General features: G+C 38.0%; 1 protein-coding gene across 1 annotated transcript; it reads right to left on the reverse strand.

The window, feature by feature from the left end:
* gdi2.S (GDP dissociation inhibitor 2 S homeolog) lies at positions 1-17,192 on the reverse strand. The gene is made up of 11 exons (XM_018255705.2): positions 16,992-17,192; positions 10,708-10,815; positions 10,195-10,294; positions 7,441-7,575; positions 5,922-6,120; positions 4,932-5,063; positions 4,374-4,473; positions 3,841-4,012; positions 2,311-2,455; positions 1,106-1,160; positions 1-960 (listed from the first exon to the last, which is right to left on the reverse strand). The coding sequence occupies exons 1-11, from the start codon at positions 17,034-17,036 to the stop codon at positions 811-813; spliced, it is 1,341 nt and encodes a 446-aa protein (XP_018111194.1). The 5' UTR covers positions 17,037-17,192; the 3' UTR covers positions 1-810.
* Positions 17,193-21,769: the final 4,577 nt, after the last annotated feature.

Below are 21,769 nucleotides of genomic sequence, written 5' to 3' on the forward strand. Positions count from 1 at the left end.
TTCCAGAACTTGGCTTTACTTTGCAGTACAGAAATCATTTCTACGAAGCAACACACCAGACTGTCAAATCAATTCTGCACCTCTGTTTGGTCCTTTCAGAAAGTTGTGAAAGTGTTTAGAAAATGCATCAAAGTCTTACCTGCAGAATACTTTTGTGTTTGTTACTTTATTAGATTAAAACAGAAAGGTGGTCTACAGCCCAACTTTTTATTTTCCCAGGTGGTGGCAATAGTTTAAAAACATGAGAATGGCACTCCAGGAGTTACACAGTGCAGAGAGAATGGAGTACAGACTATACGAGGGGAGGAGAAAGCTGTAACGGAGAGGCGCTTCACGGATAAAAGATGTTAATGTGCAAAAGGGAAGGGCACAGAATTATACTGGGGGCAAGGAAGACTCCTTACATGCCACAAACCCTCTAGCTGCTTCCAAAGCAAATTACCATGGTGAATTCTAAATTAAAATACCAAGCTTAAAATGCCATTATATGCACATCAATACATCATTTCCACTTTGGATTCAACTAGAACATTTAGATGCCTTCAAATAAACTTATTAGAGGTAACAGAAAAAAGAACCGCACAAACAGGACTTATTTTGAACAGCAGCCTCTTTGAGAGAAAAAAAAAAAAAGGGGAGGGGGAGGAGATGCCATCATGAAAGGAAAGGGAGCAATTACCAGTGCAATACTCTGATGTCATGAGGTCTTTACAACAAAGCAGGCCATACAATATTGACATTCATACAGTGTTCCTAAGTTCCTGAAATACAGATTTGAAGCAGATTCAAAAATTCTCCTATGCTGGGAGTTTATTGGTCTTCCCCAAAAATGTCGCTCTTCTTGCGCTTCATCTCTTCAAAGTCAAATTCTGAGCCCATCATCCTTTTGTAGATATCCTTAATGTCATTGCAGGTGGTTTCAAAGTGGGTGGTGGGATCATAAGTGCGGGAGATAAACATCTAGGGAGCAAATTAACAGTATAAGAAAAAAAACCTTTAATGCTTGGCGCACAAAGTCATATTTACTAATACTATGCAGTTATGGTAGTGTTTTGAGTTTTCCAGTTGTTCAAAGTAATGGCATAAATCCTATTGTAATGCTCACCTGGCTTTCCGTTCCCATATCAGTCGGTGCATACATATCACTAATGCTAACAAACCTGAAAGAGGGAAATTAGCGGATTAGTAATTAATACAGATAATTACTACCTGGCAGCACAGAAACCAGTGCAATTAGCATCAGCATTAATTAATCAGTCTTATAACACCTGCTTATATTACAGTCCAACCTCCTGTTCTACTTCATAATTTGCGACGACCTCTAATCTTAGCAGCTCAACCGCTGTTCAGAGCCCACTGAGTGTCACAGACACTTTCCAAGATGGTGACCCCCTGTGACAAGTCCTGGATCGGTGCTGCTATTGTGAAGCTGAAACTTTAGGCTGGTGCAATAAGTTATAAAATATGGCATATTTCGCTATATTCATTTTTAGGGTTTAGTTCTCCTTTAATTGTTCTGGTGCAGTAATGTAAGAAACTGTCTGCAGCCTATGATTTATTGCACTGATGTAAGTTAGCACATGCGCTAAGCCCCATACATACTATAGAAAGTTACTGAAAGAATCGTCTTCTACAGCTGGATTTTACTTATCCTCCCATTTTCGCCCGACCTGTAGAATCCTGTTGGGACCTCAATAAAAGTTCACAAATCTTTGCACATTCCATTGTAGTGGGAGTGCCATTTGGTAACATATTGAAAGGTGTAGTTTCCCTTCTCCAGAAAAAGGATATTCAGAAAGCTACACATTATGAGAAACCCATCCCCAATAGAGTCAAATTTAAGAAAATATATATTTTTTTAATTCTATTTTTTCTATATAATAATAAAACTGTATCTTATACTTGATCCTTACTAATAAATACTTAATAAATCACTTAATAATAAACCCTGTAGCAACAGATTATATTACAAGCCAACCTCATTTTCTGCTGGATAATTAGAGACGACCCCTAAGCTTAGCTTCTCAACAGCTGCTCAGAGCCCACTGAGCAAGTGAGTGTCGCAGACACTTTCCAAGATGGTGACCCCTTGTAAAGACCTGGATTGTTGCTGCTATTGAGAAGCTGACAACTTTAGGCTGGTGCAATAAGTTCAATATATAAAAATATGGCATTTTCAGCCATATTCATTTTTCTGTTCTCCTTTAATGACTTAGGCACAGTGTTCTGGTTTTCTGAGCTCCTACTTCAGCTTTTCTATACTTACATTAATTGCACAACACATCATTTACATAAAATAGCCAAACTTACTTCTGCTCAATGGGTTCCAGGAGTTCCAAAGCAGGCTTGATCTCTTTCTCTGGGTCATTTGTTTCGACAGTAGTGCTCACTATTGCAATATATTTTCCTTGTGCAGCCACATTGTGAGCATACGAAATCATGCACACATAGATGTCTTGTGCAAAAAAAAGTAAATAAGTTCATATGCATTCATGAACATTAATTGGAAACAAATCATTGCAACATGTAGTTTGCCTTTGCCTGCTAAGTGAGGTCAGGTAAGTAACAATACACTGTACCTAAATTGTGTATATGTACACCTGAAAATAATGATATAACCCAGCAGGGAGATCTGGTAAAATAATACTATCACAATACACATCTATGAAACGTTACATATACTAAATGAGATGCTGCCGTATAGATTTTTAATAATAAAGTGATCCAGTTTTCCTACAAATATATCAGCAGTTCTCTTTGTAAGTTCCCATTTATTTGCTTCACGTTTCTTGTGCCAGAAGCAAGCTGCAGCACTGTGATACAGAAAAAAGGGCATTCACTAGATCACTCTGCAGGGTATAAAAAGCATGGGCAATTTCAAAACTAGAATTTTTAAAGACTTCTCTGAAACACTCAAACATGCAAATGATTATTAAAAATAAATATCAATACCCTGCTCTCTCTCTCTCTCTCTCTTTGTATCCTGCTGTATCAATTACATTCCCTGTTATACTGTTATAGTTATATAGTTAAATTGGGTTGAAAAAAGACAAAGTCCATCAAGTTCAACCCCTCCAAATGAAAATCCAGCATCCATACACACACCCCTCCCTACTTTAATTAAATTCTATATACCCATACCTATACTAACTATAGAGTTTAGTATCACAATAGCCTTTGATATTATGTCTGTCCAAAAAATCATCCAAGCCATTCTTAAAGGCATTAACTGAATCAGTCATCACAACATCACCCGGCAGTGCATTCCACAACCTCACTTTCCTGACTGTGAAGAACCCCCTACGTTGCTTCAAATGAAAGTTCTTTTCTTCTAGTCTAAAGGGGTGGCCTCTGGTACGGTGATCCACATTATGGGTAAAAAGGTCCCCTGCTATTTGTCTATAATGTCCTCTAATGTACTTGTAAAGTGTAATCATGTCCCCTCGCAAGCATCTTTTTTCCAGCGAAAACAATCCCAACCTTGACAGTCTACCCTCATAATTTAAGTCTTCCGTCCCTCTAACCAGTTTAGTTGCACTTAGTCTCTGCACTCTCTCCAGCTCATTTATATCCCTCTTAAAGGGAACCATTGCCTTTCTTTGTCTATCTTTGATTGAGCCGATAAATTCAACACAATACAAAATTGGTTCACCCTAACAGTGTACTGCAAAATTACCCGAGATGGCTGCCTACACACTAATATTACAACTACATCCACTGCCTTCTCAGAATTGAGGCCTTGCTAAAGTATACATTCTTCTCTCTCCAGCACTAATGTTTTCCTATTTCCTATATATAGTCTTACATGTGCACAGAATTTGACCTCTTTGTGAAACTCACCGGATTTTCTGTTGACTTGATTCTGTGGAATGATGATCTGGCAGGAATTGGCATCATTTGTATTTCTTATTGGATGGCTCAGAATACATATTACACGGATAACCTGTCCTACTTTTGTCACGTGATCGGGAACGTAACTAGGGTCACATATGAGCTGCTTGCATCGTGCCACCTACAAAAGCCAAAAATAAATAAATATAAATATATATATCTCTCTCTGAGAAGTCATATATAGTTTGCTGGTCTTTTAAGGAACAGTGCAGGCTGATCTAAAGCCAACATTAACAAACAATGAAGGTTTCATATACTTAACAGTATATCTTAGGTAATGTCCTACCAACGGTTTGCTTTCCTCACTATATGGATATAGGGTAAAATAATGAACTCCAATTTCCACTAGCATATAATTCGATACAACAACCGTTTGGTAGAAGACATCTATAATACATGGCACACACATTAACCGTTGGTTCCTTACACCTGCACATATACTCACAGCAAAAGAAACAATATAAATGCATTTAATTTCTCACCTCCCCTTCAGATTTTACACCAACAATTTTGCCATTCTCCATCACCAGCTCTTCTATTGGTTTGTTCAACATGTATGTCCCACCATAAATGGCACTCAGTCTGGAAAACAGAATGAGGGACTTTATGTTAGGCAGTAACTTGTAAGCAAAACCATACATGAAAACCTTTCAGTCAAAGATGGTTAGGGTCTCTTCATACAGGAATAGTGTCTACAGGATATCAGGTAGAAATAGTAAATGTTGGCGGATAGCATAATATAATGTATATGAAAGGGGGAAATGTGACGGCCATTTGGTGTATAGCAGCACAAAACACTGAGGAAGTGTGCGGCTTGTAAAATGTAAAGGATAATATATATCGTTTATTAGCAAAAGCTTCTTACGGGCACAATCCGCTCCATGTAAGAAAGAAAGAAATAGGCAAGATATTAGTAAATATTCTGTTTTGGCAATCTGGTCTGTATTGAAGCTGGATTGTGTAACTAAATCAGCTTTTTAAATATGTTTTAAATAGAGATTTTGGCATACCTGATAAGTAAATGGGTCCTGCGGTCTTACCTTGCAAAACCTTGTGGCAGCTCTCCAAGGCCATAGAGTGGATAAAGATAAGGGCTTTTGCCATATCGAGCCAGAGATTCACTATACAATTTAATCCGGTTTATTGTCTCAAGACAGGGCTGGTCCAAATATCTAGGGGGAAAAAATGAATTGTGGTATTACTCAGAAAAATGAAATATTTGCTGTATAGAAAGAATTGACCTACAGAATTTTACACAAAAATTCATTTAAGAAATTTTCTAGAAGACAAGCAATTTGACCACGAGTTTTAATAATACATGAGATGCAAACATATTTTATTAATAGATTAAACAGATGTTCAAGGCCCTGAGAGATATCAATAAGAGCACAAAAGCTTAACCCCTATACTTATCCTGACTAGTCTTTAGGCTAGATCCCACTCACCCACTGATTTTAATCACTTAGGGAAAGGGGGACAAGACCTATAGTATGGGAGTTATTCCTTTATGAAGATATAGACAATGGTAACATTTCTATCTGATGCAAATAGTTGGCAGAGGTTTTATACGGAGTTTAAAACGTAAAGAAGAAGCACAGACACTGATTGGCTATGTTGCATAACTGACAATACCCAAATATGTATATATATCTATATTTATCTACTGTATCTGTGTGTGTTAGGGCACAGAGCAAGCAGATTAACAGCATACAATCCCCTCCCTTGCCTCGGTCACAAGCAGGAGTCTATAATGCAGCGGGAGTACCTGTGCACTGAGAATCTAATAATCTTGCAAGGACCCAACATGGTGTAGCTTGCCCGGTTTAGCTAACAATTAACAAAAACCATAGATTTTTCCTGATTAAAAGAATAGGTAAAATCTATGCTTCGCACAAAACCAATACATTGCATTCACATCTGTCAAAAATCTGGAGAAAAGATTTCTGAGTTCAGCACAGCAAGTAGTAGTCATTTTGGTTTGTGTTCTTACATATTTGCAATTATTAAATAACTTGAACAACTCAACTTACTCATCAGTCCTATAGAGTGCCAGAGCGTGACCTGTAAAGTCAATAACATCCTGGCCCAAATCAAACTTCTTGTAGACATCTCGCATTGTAGTTTTCTTTGGGTCAATACCTTCTAGTGTTTTGCTGTCATTCTCATCAAAGTTGGCAACATAGCTCAGCAATTTCTTAAACCTCCGCTTTTCAAACATCCCCATTAGACCTTAAGACAAAAATGTAACAATTTACAAGGGCAGCTGAAGGTTAGATGCTTTCCACCTGATCCTCCACTAGTCTCGAAGTTTATATGAGACTCTTCAACAGTTAATGGAGTAGTCCCCTGCACATCTGTACCATATGTAGTAAGAAAAAAAAACAGAGCCTTCCAATGAATATCAGTGTTGATTTATTGAAGCACTACATGTTTCAGACCACAAGGCACTTCCTCTGATATTCATTGGAAGCCTCTCCAGTTTTTCTTGCTACATATGGACAGATTCCCAGGTAGGCAAACCCAATCAACCCAAAGATATGTTCCCAAGCCATTTACCATAAAATGCTTACACAGTTTCTTAATGTGACTTTTATTAAAAATCCAGTGTCTCTTAGTTTGTTGGGCTTTCTGAAGTCAAAAATGTTTTTCCAATTAACACAACAGAGGTGAGAATTCTGTTTAGGCAAAACCTACAGACACCAAAATCTTAGCAAACACTACAATAATAACATCCACTTCATTTCTTGTGTTCAAAATATGCCAGTATGTCAGTCCATATGACTTTCTTTATGTGCATAACCATATGAATTTCTAAAAATGTATGTATGTATGTATGTATGTATGTATGTATGTATGTATGTATGTATGTAGGTATGTATGTATGTAGGTATGTATGTAGGTATGTAGGTATGTAGGTATGTATGTAGGTATGTATGTAGGTATGTATGTAGGTATGTATGTAGGTATGTATGTAGGTATGTATGTAGGTATGTAGGTATGTATGTAGGTATGTATGTATGTAGGTATGTATGTAGGTATGTAGATCTACCATAAACTTGGTGTTCCTAGTCCTCCCGAGCTACATAATGGAATTGTGTGCACTGAAAAGAAATGTTTTCTTTAAGGAGTCACTTTTTAATGTTACTGTACTGCAAACCAAGACCAAACCTCAAACCAAAACCAGGTTGTGGCCCTAATTTTTCTATGGGAGTGCATGCAGCCCTTTTAATAAAGCACCCTTTGTGAAAGGTGATAGAAATTCAGTCTGCTACACCAGCTTGATATGGCAATTGAAGGGTGAGGAAGCAATTCCAGGAAAATCAGGTCATGAAGATGGCACAAGAGATTTCAAAACTGTGATGATGTATTGCACTGCCATCTGCATTCTTTGCTTATGGTAAACAAGGCAATGCAATTGGAGATGTTGCTCAAGCCTCCCAGTAACTAAAACAGTAGGCATTACAAATGTGGGCTTCTCACAATGCTGCCCACTTGCAGTATCTGAAAAACAGAGTACAAATGATTTGTTTCCAAGGAAAACAAACTCACTGGATGCAAGGGCTTCAGCTTCTGTTGAAGGGACTTTATAAATTTTTCCTCCTTTGTAGACAAAGCTCCCCTCAATAACTTTAAAGTCCAGATAACGGGTAACTTCTGTGAAAAGCAACATCTTCACTAATTGGCCTGAAAGAGATATAGTTGAAGAATTTGGTGTCAGAAACAGAAAAAACAATCTGTAATGGGGTAATTCATTGTGATTCAAGTGAGTAGATGTGAACCATTAAGATTGTATAAGAATCTTGACTTATTAACAGGGTAGTCCACCATGTTATAAAAGATATGCAAACCAATTGAATTTTATATAGTTTTGGAGGGTTTTTTTTTTTTTTTATTTTTTTTTTTTGAGGATCAGGGATCTCTGCCCCAAAAACTTTTTCTGAGGCGAATTTGTTGCAGCTAACTATTAAGCAAAATTGTTTTTCAAAATAATTAAGACCAACTGCAAATTTTCTCTGTTTACATAATAATAATAGTAAATTTAAAGGTGAACTATTCATTTGAATGATATGCTCTCCTATTTAGTGTCTTTCCAAATGAAGGGGTTACTGACCCCATTAACTACAAAAACTTATGCTCCATGAGGCTGCAATGTTATTACTTTTTTATTACTCATCTTTTTATTCAGACTGCCATCTATTCATATGCCATGTCTCTTATTCAAACCACTGGCTGGTTGCAGTGTTGCTTTGGTCACTAGCAGCCAGATAGCTTTTGAAATTCCAAACTGGAGAGCTGCTAAACAAAAAGCTAAATAAGTCAAATATTGGGCACCCCCTTCCCACTGATTATAACTGCTTACCTGATACCTTAAGTTCGTGCTCCTGTTAAGAGAAAATTGCAGTGTCCTGGTGTATTTGTGTACAAGCTTATCTGCCACAATCTTCCTCTTCTTTCTTTTCTTCAGGCCCAGGCAGGCACATGTGCAGTAGAGTGAAAACTCCAGCTTTTTGCATCTAAGTTTGGCTTTCACTCTACTGTGCACATGCCTGCCTGTAACAAAAAGACGGAAACAAGATGGTGACGATGGACTTCTACAGAAATACCTAGGTCTGGTACAGTCTTTAGTGAACAGGAGCACCAGCCATAAGTATCAGGTAGGAGATTTTAATCACTTTAATGGTGCCTAGATTAGATTAGTTTTTTTTTCTCCTTTCGTTGCTGTTAAAGTGGACCTGTCACCTATACATAAAAAGCAAAAGTCATTTGCAAATTAAACATGGAACCCAAATAGTTTTTTTCAATAAAGCATTCATACCTGTTATAAAGGTATTTAAATATCTGAGCTGTCGATCAAATATTGCCTGAGGCATAGAGGTGGGGCAATCAATTACTTTCACTTTCCATTCAGCACTTCCCACTTCCTCCTCACAATCTATAATTGTGTAGGGCACTGTGTATGGGTATTAGGTCCCCCAGTCGGCGCATACACAAGATTTTGGGGGTGATACACAACTTGTCTTAATAACAGTGTACACAAAATGGAACCTGCTTGCATGCTGTGATTGTGTAATTGCAAGACTGAAGAAAACAAAATTTAAATAATAAATACAGTGTAAGTAAGCTTAATTTTGCTCAACTAACATGATGAAAAATAATTTGAATTTTTTTTTTAGGGTGACAGGTCCCCTTTAATATACAAGTTAACAGCTTGACCCTCATTAGAGCAAGCATGTAATATGGGACATCACCGGAAGAACAAGTCACCCTGTGTGATGCATTTCCAACTTGCATTAGTGAAAACATAAGTGTTTGATAATCTGTGGTGTGTCTAAACTCTCATAATGAAAGTAAACAGCATTTCCAACCCAGTTCTAAACTGATGTTATTGGTCATTATAATCAAAATAAAACATGGTGTCAGAAGAATGACAAATTAGCAAAACATTGGCCATATAGGTTACATTATAACAATGTAAAATTGATCAGGGTGCTGCTATAAACACTTTTGCAACTTGACAGTTTTTGTTTTCAGATTTCAAGATATTAGCAAAACCTATACAAACAGGCATACATCGAAAGGTATTTAGTTTTATTGCGTATCTGCAGTAACAGTTGTGGCAAAACATAACTTATCCTATTCTGTTCACTTTTGGCTTTTTTAATATAATTAAATGCCAAAATAGAGAACACAGAATTCAAATGTTAATGTACCAATTTAGAGCCAGACATAAACCTTGTTATTAAAAGATTGGCAGAATTTTACTCAGTCAAATTGGCAAGGTAAGAAACATGCCTCTAGTTTAACGGGTTAAGAAATATGTCCCAATGTTCTCCACTTTCCACCTGGCAACTGTGATACTATTTGAGCATTGGGAAATACGAACGTCAGCTTAACAGGATAAGGAATTATAGGTTCACTCCTTCCTTTCATACCAATAGGGTTGTATATTAAACATGTGAAAGGACAGTTTATGGGCTTTCACAGTTACTGAATATTGCCTTGATAAACTGGAACTAAGAGCTTTAGTTTCGGATCAGTCCTGCTGCCTAGGCGGGAAAAAAATTAAAATGCATGAGGTTGGATGGATACATTTATTTCACTGAATTCTTACAGGTTAAACAGTGGTTATGATTTGTATGTATATTTATAAGATATTAGTGTGAAAGTTCTTGTCATTTTTGTTGACTTCTGTTTAGCTGTTATTGTCCACCCTGTTAAGCAACTACAGCACTACAATGCTAATAATAATAATAATACAGTGAGTATTCAAACATCTGCACTGAGTACAGATTTCAGACTTACCATTGGCCATAAGGAATTTTGGAACGAGGTCCACATTCCAGTCTCTTCCTCGTCCCATAGACTCTGGAGGACTTCCCGGTATATTAAACCTTTTGTACAGCTAAAAGTAGATAATTTTTGTCAAACTGCACCCCACAGAAACACTCCTTAACAGATATCATGTTTGTTTTCCTTTTATACATTATTCTAAGAAGAAAAATATAAAGTGAAATATTCAATTAAAACAAAAACACTTTCTTTTACCAATTTCACTAGCTCTTGTGCGAGCTGAACTGGTGTTAAACTGTCTTGTTCTGAAAAGAGCATTCCCTTGAGAAGCAAACCCTGTGCTGACCTTGGATACACAGCTTGAATTGGATAAATCAAACCAAATACATTAAATAAATGACAGAAAATAATTATATATATATATATATATATATATATATATATATATATATATATATATATATATATATATATATATATATATATATATAATGGTTTATGCTAGTGGCCACTGTATATCCTTACATCTTCCAAAGGTGTTATTGAGGCACTCTCTCCTCCATAGTAAGAGTTTCTATCCATGTGCAAGACCTTTTTGCCATTCACAGACATTATTCCAGAGAGGATGCATTCCTACAGAGAAGAAAACATGAACTATTTACACAACAGTATAGTTTCAAATTAGTCTAAAAGTGCATTCTATACAGAATTTGGATTTAAAACGTTTGGTAGTCTATTTTCACCAAACTGCCACACATTTTCCTTCACTTCATGGACACAATTATTTAGGAAAAACATATTTTGTGTATTTCAAGAGATTAACAAGATATATGGCTTCTGGACCCATTTTCAAAGTCATACTGATATGATTTCAGTATGAGACAACCTTTGACTAGCATACCACTAAACTGTCAAATTCATAAAAAATATTCAGCTGGCATCTTTTTTCAAATACACAGAAAGTTGCAGTAACATAAACAGGAGGAAACCTATCAAAGTCTGCAGTGTAAACAAGGTCAAAGCCTGCAATCTAAAATAAGAATTGTGTCAAACTTATCGGTTGCATCTAGGGTTGCCAGTCGGTAAAACACCTGCCAAGGCTGGGGCCAGTAACACAAATTTACCGGCAATGTAGCTCCCGGTAAATTTGTAATACCCATAAAAAAGGCCCTTGGCCCACCCCAATCTGATCAAAACGTGCTCTTTTCACTGCCTTCTACCCATCATGCCGTGACTCCACCCCCTTGGCATCATGATCCGCCCCCTTTGACATCACACCCAGCCCCTTTTATTCCCGCCCCCCTAAAAAAATAGGCCCAGCACAAAAGGTATAGGTTGTTACCAGTGAAAACGTATCAGTTTTAATTGTGCTGCTGTCCCTCAAAGTAAGCACAGCCCTGTGGCATCAGATGGGAAGACAGACTAATGCAATTTGCCTTTAAATGAACACTAATGAGTGTGAAGACATGCCCGGATTTCCCTTAATTCCAAAAACAGGATGTGAAATGAGGCCACTCCAAAGGTAGGAGAACGTAGCTACAGATCTGACTTCTCAGCAGAAATGGGAAGTTAGCTTGTAACAGACTATTAATAATAAACAAAATTAACTCTTTAATCAGCATGTATTTCTTAGTTTGACTGGAGCTAAACCAATCCTGCTAAAGGGAACATAGACCTAAAAAAAGCAATTTAAAATCTTTTCATCTGGTTAAGGTCTATCAAATCTTACTTCTTTCACCAGTAGCTTAGAAACAAATAAAAATGGCTTATATGCAGAAAGCTATGCGTCTGAAAATAAAGGCACTAGTAATATTATTTCTTCTAGAAGTCTATCCTGCTTGTTCTGACTGCCACTGGCTTTAATGGTATCTGTCTGGCACCAGCAATGACACATGGATTTTAGCCTGAAAAACACTGAAATAACAAGCCTGCAGTAAGAGAAACAACATGCCTTCTCCTCCCACAGCTTCTCAGGAAAACCACAGAAAGTTGGAAAGTATAACAGAGATCAGTTTCTGTGTTAGTGCAAGAAATATGAAAAACATACATTTCTTAATTAAAACAATAGGCACAAGCCCAATTCAATACTCTAGTTCAGGGGTCCCCAACCTTTTCTACTTGTGAGCCACATTTAAATGTTAAAAGAGTTTGGAGAGCAACACAAGAATGAGAAAATCCATGGGGATGTCAAATAAGGGCTGTGATTGGCTGTTTGTTAGCCCCTATATGAACTGGCAGCCTACAGGAGAGTCTGTTTGGCAGTACACCTGGTTTTTATACAACAGAAATTAGTCTCCAAGCCAGGAATTAAAAAATAAGCACCTGCTTTGAGGCCACTGGGAGCAACATCCAAGGGGTTGGAGAGCAACATGTTGCTCGCGAGCTACTGGTTGGGGACCACTGCTCTAGTTGAACAAAAGGGTACACTTTAAGTTACAAGAGGAAATTTACAATGAATAAGGCCGGGGGGCACAATAGTGTGGCTTTCTCCACTAGTGTACATATGCCAGCAGAGAATTCTTTCCCACAATTATAGCTATCCTGCGTGTGAAAACCAACAGCCTATCAATGCTTTTGCAGTCTTTAAGGCAATGGTGGGCCCCCCTGAATCTCTCTCACGAACAACAAATTTGTAGCAGGACTGCCCTTAACCTAGTAATTAATACATACATTTGTAATGTTAAGGCTGGAAAGGTTTATAGTATATTAGACTTGCTCAACAATCAAGATGTCATAAGGAGTAACAGGACTATATGGAAAATACAAAATGCCTTTCAAATCCATCATATTTGTAGTACTTATTAAATAAAAGAAAACTATACCACCAAACAATGTAGATCTCTATAAAAATGTATTGCATAAAACAGCTCATATGTAAAACCCTGCTTCATGTAAATAAACCATTTTCATAATAATATACTTTTCTAGTTGTATGTGCCATTGGGTAATCATAAATAGAAAATTGCTATTCACTAATATCGTCAGAGCGGCAATAGATGCAGAGATATTATTGGTAGCCGACAGAAATTTTCTAACCTGTCCGATCGTCTGAACGACCGATCTCCATGGCACGAAAAATGTCGGGACGCTTTACACACGGACCGAAAAAGCGTTTCGTACAATCAAATCTTTGCGTCTATGGCCAGTTTGTAGTATTTCTGGTCAGGTGATCTCTGAGGCAGCAGAGAGACCATCACAAAATAGTGGTACAAGGCAAGAGATGTAACAGGACAATATTTAAAGGGGAACTAACATGAAAATGAAAATAAAAATATATAAGCTTCAGCATACTGAAATAAGAGAAACAATCAACTTCACTATTCCGCTCTCAGCATCTGTTTCTCTTCATTCTCTCTTCATGCAGGAGTTGGGTGTCAGATATTCATTGACAGTTAGATCCAATATATCCAAGTCATGATATTTGGTATCTAATACAGGATTCATGATCTGCAAAGCTCCGAATAGACTCAATTTTTATCAAAATTTTTTAAAATTGATTTCTCTGTAGTAATAAAACCGTACCTTGTACTTGACCAAACTAAGATATAATTAATCTTTTTTGGAATCAAAGCCAGCTTATTGGGTTTATTTAATGTTTATATGATTTTCTAGTAGACAAGGTATGAAGATCCAAATTAAGGAAAAATCTGTTTTCGAGAAAACCCCAGGTTCCGAGCATTTTGGATAACAGGTCCCATACCTGTAGTGATAAGTCTAAATAATACAGTTTTGCTGAGTAATCTTCTAAAGAAGCTGCTTCATGAAGTAGTGAAACTTGAATTACTTAGCAAGTTCAGTTCTTTAGACTTATCAATTCTGGATATAGTATATACGGTAATGTCATATGGGCTTTGGTGATGAGAGAGGTACAATAGTAGCACATGCTGTCTAATGCACTGGGACACTACCAAGATTTGGCTCACAAGAAAGTTTCACATTTGTGCTAGAGTTGCATTATGGACACTGCCCATTATCATTATAGGCCTGTTGTTTTTTAAGCATTCATATGGAATTTACAATTTTAGTGTTACGTTTTTATTCATACAACGCTGTGCATATAAAATCAGTCTGAAAAAGGAACAAAGTTGTTGTGAAAGCCTGCTGTGATTAATATATTAATTCAGCTTTACAGCACTTAAAGGGGTTGGTTCACAGTTAAATTTACTTTTAGTATTATGTAGAATGATATTCTGAGACAATTTGCAATTGGTTTTTATTTGTGGTTTTTATTTAGCTTTTTATTCAGCAGCTCTCCAGTTTGCCATTTGTGGTTGCTAGGGTCCAAATTACCCTAGCAACCATGCACTGATTTGAATAAGAGACGACTATAAATAGGGCACTATGAATAGGAGAGGGCCTTTATAACATAATGGAACACACAATTAACTGATGTTTCAAGCTGACTTTAGACTTTGAGCTAAAATGTGGACGTAATTATATTAATGGGTTTTGCAGATTACTGGAACTATAGCATTATCAGATCTCTAAATGTATTTTAAGCTATGGTTGAGGGTTTGAAAAAGAAAAGTATAAGCAAATTAAAATTTGAAGTATGATGCATGTGGACTTTTTTTTTTTAGTTAGCAGACCATGAGAGCCATGGAAACAATTTTCTACACATAGATGGTCAAAAATGTTCATCACCTATATGAATAGAAATTGGTGTCGGTTAGTAAAGTATGAACCCATTGGAAGGCAATGGCAGCCCATATACCTATTGTGATAGGGGCTCAAATCACATATAACAAGTAACAAAAGGAATACGGGAGCCTGAGAGATATAGACACGGAATGCTTTTTGTTAGTTGCAGATAACACACTTGCACGTAACCACCCTGCTGTCAGCAAATGGCATGCATATCTTTAAAGGGGTGGTTCACCTTCAAATTAATGTTTAGTATGTTATAGAATGGGCATTTCTAAGCAACTTTTCAATTCGTCTTCATTATTTATAGTTTTTTAATTATTTGCTTTTTTTCTTGGGATTCTTCCCAGCTGTCCAATGGGGGTCACTGATCCCATCTAAAACCAAATGCTCTGTATAGCTATACATTTATTGTTATTGCTACTTTTTATTACTCATCTTTCTATTCAGGTCCTCTCCTATTCATATCCCAGTCGCTTATACAAATCAGTGCATGGTTGCTAGGCTTATTTGGACCCTAGCAACCTGAAATTGCAAGTTGGAGAGCTGCTGTATAAAAAGCTCAATAACTCAGAAACCACAAATAATAAAAAAATGAAAACCAATTGCAAATTGTCTAAGAATATCACTCACTATAGCATACTAAAAGTTAATTGGAAGGTGAACAACCCCTTTAAAATGCCAAAAAGAAGATTAAAAAATATATAAGCAATTAACATTCTACACAGTATAGCTATACATGGGCCAATGCTTGTGAGATAAAAGGCTTGCAACCACTTAATGATAGCCAGCTGATGCAGAGGCATACACAGAAAGAGTAATCGGAGGCAATTCTGAACAGTTGACAAAGTGGGTTGACAGTTTAGCCATTTATTGACAGGGTCTTATATGAAAATGCCAGGACTCACTCAGCACAAAAGCAAGGTTTTCTTCATGCCCACAGCCATTTATGAGAGCCCTAAAGATGCTTCCTATTAATCAAGGATTGTACTTCTTCAGTTCCCTACAATTAAGCGTACCTGGTGACTCTCAACAAATGAAATAAATGGAAACGTAAGGTTGCTTCAGTAATGCTGCAACTTCTGGGACTCTGCAGATATCTTATACACATCAGGAAGCAGTAGCTTTAAAAACCTGAGGGCCTCAAACATCCCCACATTTGGTAAACTGGAAAGGTTCCTATACCTGTGTTTAGATCAAAGGCCTCTTGGCTTATTAAGGAAAACATTTCATATTTTCAGAAGACAATCGGCCCACTGGTATCAGCTTACCGTTAAAGTTTTATAGTTGTTGTTGTTGCATGCCATGAAATAGTCAAAATGGCAAAGATTGATGCAAAATGCCAATAAAGGTACCACTGGAAATCAAAAGCAAATATCCGAAACAATAATAATGGGAGGAGAAAAAATACTCACAGTTCACCCCAGTACAAGGGTGTATAACATGTGGAAACAGCCAATAGATTGAAAGTTTTTCCTCCAACAAGTAAAGACCAAAATATGATTAAGTGCCCCAGTAGGCACGAAACGCGTCAGGCTTTCACCTGCATGTCCTAATAAATGACTTGCATTTTTAATCATATTTTGGTCTTTACTTTTTGGAGAAAAACTCACAATCTTTTGGCTGTTTTCACATGCTATGGAATAGGCAAAGCCAAGGCTGTGAGGGCATTAGAACTGCGGATTGGGAAGAACAGGATTGGGTAGAGTAGAACAGGATTGGGTAGAGTAGAACAGGATTGGGTAGAGTAGAACAGGATTGGGTAGAACAGGATTGGGTAGAACAGGATTGGGTAGAACAGGATTGGGTAGAACAGGATTGGGTAGAACAGGATTGGGTAGACCGAGTCTACGAAGCTCCAGCTGCTGCTGCTGTGCAAGTTACTTCATTAATAGCAGCTCAGCTGTTCAAGCCATTACCTCGCGGTGACAATAAAGCGGACTAAAGAGAAGCCTCACTCATAATCATGCACTTTGGCTTTCGCACTGGGGAAAGCGGACAATAAACGAGTGAAATAGATATGGGACGAGGCTGCTGGCCGCACTACTGCAAGGGAGTGTCCCCAGGCTACGGGCCTCGCCAGCAGGCCACCTCACACAGGCAATGGATGTGGATGGATGGGGGGTGTGGCTGGCACTGGCCAAGGAGCAAGTCCTAGAACCTACCGTCAGACCGGTGCCTAACACGATTACGTCGTATTCCTCATTCATGATGTTCCGGGCACCGGGTGAACCAGAAGAGACGCGAATAAGAACCAGGGATGCGCTCACGGAATACGGGTGGCGGATGCGGAAGTGCTGACACAGTGAGGTGGAGCGCGCACGCACTGACAGCCCTTTGGACAGGCCGAACACGCAAAAGGAACGTCCAGCCAATCAGATTGCCTTAGATCGGCAGTCTCCGCGGCTAGGGGGGCGTATCTGAAGCCGTTCTCGAGACCTATTGGATAAATTCAAGGGTAGGCAGTGTTATTTTAGTAACGTAATTCCCGATTCGTCAGAAGTGCGACAGACGTGTAATTGGCCAATTAGAATCCAGGGTACTCAAGTCTGAGCTCTTATTTGTCAGGCTTCATGCGTGGGAGGGGCCCAAAAAGGGTTGGAGAATATTTTTTTGTAGCGGATTATTGCTCAGTGTTTATTGCTGTCGGAAAGGGAGGTGCTGGGAAGTGATACGTAGTCATGATTCTAGTCTTCCTGTGGGCAGCAGCCTAATTGAAAGTAAATGGAAACATATTCACTTACTACTGTGTATTTTAGTACTTGTATCCGAATTTTGAATGGCTTTCCAAGAACAGGCTACCATGTTTGAATTGTTTCTGTAAATAGCTATGGTTTGTAAAAGTGACTACTAGTGCATGCACATGTGCATTTCTGTACAGGGTATTGTTCATTCCACTGCCTGTACAAAAACGTAACAGTCAACCATAGGATTGCCACGTTTGCTGATGGCTAAACCCGAACAGGTTGGTGGGGCAGTGATGTAAGAGCAAGCATGATGACATCAGAGGCGGACACAATGATGTTGGTGGAGTTATGACACCAGGGCAAGGTTATGGGTTTCTATCCAGTATTCTCAAAGTGTTGATGCCCAGTTCAAAACCACACAGGTGGCAACCCCATCTCTAGCTATATTCTGCTTGATGATTAAACCCAATCTTTTAATTACAGGTATGAGATCTATTCTACAGAAATCAATTATCCAGAAAGCTCTGAAATACAGCAATGCTAATTTAGAAAAAAACAATCGTATTTTTGATTGATTTGCTTTTTCTGTGTCTATAATAATAAAAAATGATCTGTACTTGATTGTAACTAAGTCATGTTTAGGTGAGTATGTTAATGCTTTTCATGTATTGGCCAGATTATTATTTTCATAAGGCTGAAAACCGAACAGAAAGTTCAGACCCGAACAGGCCTTACAAAAATCGAACTGTGCCGTTCAAAACCAAACAGGTGGCAACTCTAGTCAACAGTAGCGTTCCTAGAGGGGGGCGGGCCCTGGTGCATGACGCGCAGCCGTGCCCCGCCCCCCTCCGTACTGCCGATTTTACTGGGGATTTCAGTGGCTTGCATTGCTGCCGGGGGGCCCTGGCCCGCTCGCCCCCCCGCTCCCCCGGTAGTTCCGCCACTGCTAGTCAACCAGGTGTGGCATGGTTAGGGTTGCCACCTTTTCTGGAAAAAAATACCAGCCTTCCTATATATTTATCTTTTTTCCCTATTAATGACATTGTAATCAGCCAACATATTTACTGGCCAGGCCTGTAAAATCCCTGCCAGGCAGCAACCCTAGGTGTAGTGCCCTCCTCAACAGGCCCTCGGAAATTATTTTTAAATATTTCCAGCAGGTCAGAGAGCAGCAGAAGTCAGGTTACATATAGTTGTTAATTATTTGCAACTGCCCAAAAAATTAGTAGTCAGTCAAGTCTGTATTTTTGTGCTGAATATAGGGCTTTGGACAAAACTTTGTGTATTTCCCAGGATTATGGGTCCATGGAGCTGGTGCATTAGTATAGCTTTAATAAAATTGCTATCAAATATTATTACCAGTTGGTCTGATAAAAAATTGATGCCAGAGGTTACTGCAAGATAGAAAGTGATGGGGGAGGGGGCTTTTTAGACCTGTGTGTACTAATTGCCAGGGCCTATTTTGAATCTCATTCTGGACCTCCTGACAGGGGAAACCTGATCAATGTAGACAAAATCAGTCAGGGGAGTGACTGTTCTGATATAGCTTGCATTTTCTCCTCACCAAAATAAAAACAATTCTTTGCTGTTAATCACAGATGCTTCTGTTTACTTGGGCCTCTGTGCGTTAACTGTTCTGTTCCTTTATACATTTCTTTCTTGTATTGGTTCTTTTCACGATTTTTACACAAAAACAATTAGCAAATTTTAATTTTGTAAAATTATGCTGGACCATATGAAAAAAAAGTGTCACCTTTAGTTGTCCAGGGTTTCAAATCCACATTTGGATCAAGTTCTGCAATAAGGATTCAACTGAACCATACCAAATTTCATTACTCCAAACCATGAACCAAATAATGGATCAAGTGCATCCGACTTTACAGAGCTAAGCATTGAACTAGAGGGAAGTATAAAATAAGCTGTATTTAGTCAGAAACAGTTAGATGCATTGTCTCATTACAGCTCTCTTGGTGTCACTGGCGCTTCATTACAGTTTCATCTGCTCAGTGTGGTGGGAGCCAGACTGCAGCCTTGACATATCATCCAACATTTGTGTGTGTGCTAACAATATAACAATATCATTTAAGAGTAGGCATGCTCATTGCACGGTTACACACAGACTGGTAACTCCTCCCCATTTACAAAACTGGATTTAGCTACAAAGGAGGATTACTTCCTTTTTTTTCTTTATAGACATCCAATGGCCACCCACCTGTATGAACAGATAGACCTCATAGTACAGATTGTAACGCCGCTGTTACAGGTGTCCCTCTAATTGTGATCTTATACAGAGAGACTGACTGTGCAGTTATATAAAGGGACATGGCTTGGTGTAGTTGTTGCACTACAATTGTGGTTACACGTGGGTAGATGTCTGACAAAGGCTACATTATACTGGGTAGATGACAGAGTGTTTTTGCAGAGAGAGGGCACTGAAAGTAAGGGAAACTTTGTATGCTAGGCAGAGTCATTCTTCAGTCATTTATATGTCCCAGTGCAAACAAACATTCAGATGGGAAGAAAGAATGATATTGTTGGTTAATAGTTCGTGGTTAAAAAAAGGGAAGGAGGAGTCTGAGAAATGTCACTATTGGTTAACTGAGAAAACACTTTAGATGTGTGGTATCAGAGGTAGGTCATGATATAGGCTATTTGACTGACTACCATGACCCATGGCTTAGGGTGTGGTAGCCATTATGTAGCATACCCTTATAAAATATTTTCTGGTGCACTTTCCTCACAGGCCAACCTGCAGTAGTCATAGCTCCAGAACAGGACCAATTTTTCTTTCCATAAAGCCACCTTTCAATTGCAAACAGCATTTCAGGCCAAATTACCCCTTTTTACTTGCGCCTCACTGCAACAGCAATGTTCACTTTAGAACAAAAAGTGGGGAAAGTGGAAACCATTACTCGCCAGCATTCTGATACCGCATATGCAGTATGATTACATAATTTTTTGATCCTTGTAATCCTAATTCTTAGACATATATTAGCAGATTATTTCAATTTAGCATAATATATATATATATATATATATATATATATATATATATATATATATATATATATATATTATACATAAATGCTACTGTGCCCATAAAGCATAAAATAATTGTATAAAGACAAATCTCATATTATGTCACCAATTATCTTTTCTTATGTTCTAATATAGAAATGCTCACAAATTTACAGCAACATTTAGTTGTTGTTTAGTTGTAGTATGTTCCATTGGGTAATCATAAATAGAAAAGTGCAATTTAAAAAAAATAAGGGCTGCTCCTGGGATCCTAGGATTCACAGAGCACACAAACAAACCATACATGTTAGGTCACATAAGCCAATTAACACAGTCACACATTTATTTTAGTGCCAGTTGTGAGTTGTTTGAATAAGTTCAAAGAATCCAATACTGTGTCCATGATAATAAAACGTTACTGTTTTGTGGATAAACTTTATGATTATGGTTATACAATGTTACTGTGTTTAATGGATAAAAACAAAGACACAAGCTTAGCTGTATCAGGTACAACAGAAACCAAAGAAATACAGCTTCCAATTCTTACCTTTATATATCTTTCTTTTTAGTCGAAAATAGGTGTTACCTCAATAACCTGCAAAAGGTATGAAGATGTCAGTACATAATATCAACTGACTTGCAACTAGGGATGAATCCACTATTTTTGGATTCGGCCGAACTCCCGAATCCTTCACGAAAGATTCGGCCGAATACCGAACCAAATCGGAATCCTAATTTGCATTGCCTTTTTTTGTGACAAAAAGCCATGTGATTTCTCTCCCGTCCCTAATTTGCATATGCAAATTAGGATTCAGTTTGGCCAGGCAGAAGGATTTGGCCGAATCCGAATCCTACTGACAAAGGTCGAATCCCGAACCGAATCCTGGATTCGGTACAGCCCTACTTGCAACAGTGGGCACAATTATGCCACTGATCCATTTAATCAGGAAATGGCAGCAAGCACTTAAAGGAACAGTTCAGTGTGAAAATAAAAACTGGGTAAATAGATAGGCTGTGCAAAATAAAAAATGTTTCTAATATAGTTAGTTAGCCACATATGTAATGTATAAAGGCTGGAGTGAACAGATGTCTAATAAAACAGCCACAATCCAACTTCCTGCTTTTCAGCTCTATAACTCTGAGTTAGTCAGCGACTTGAAGGGGGGCCACATGGTACATTTCTGTTCAGTGAGTTTGTAATTGATCCTCAGCATTCAGCTCAGATTCAAAAGCAACAG

Source organism: Xenopus laevis, chromosome 3S, assembly GCF_017654675.1.
Source record: "Xenopus laevis strain J_2021 chromosome 3S, Xenopus_laevis_v10.1, whole genome shotgun sequence".
In the NCBI taxonomy this organism is placed as follows: Eukaryota; Metazoa; Chordata; class Amphibia; order Anura; family Pipidae; genus Xenopus; species Xenopus laevis.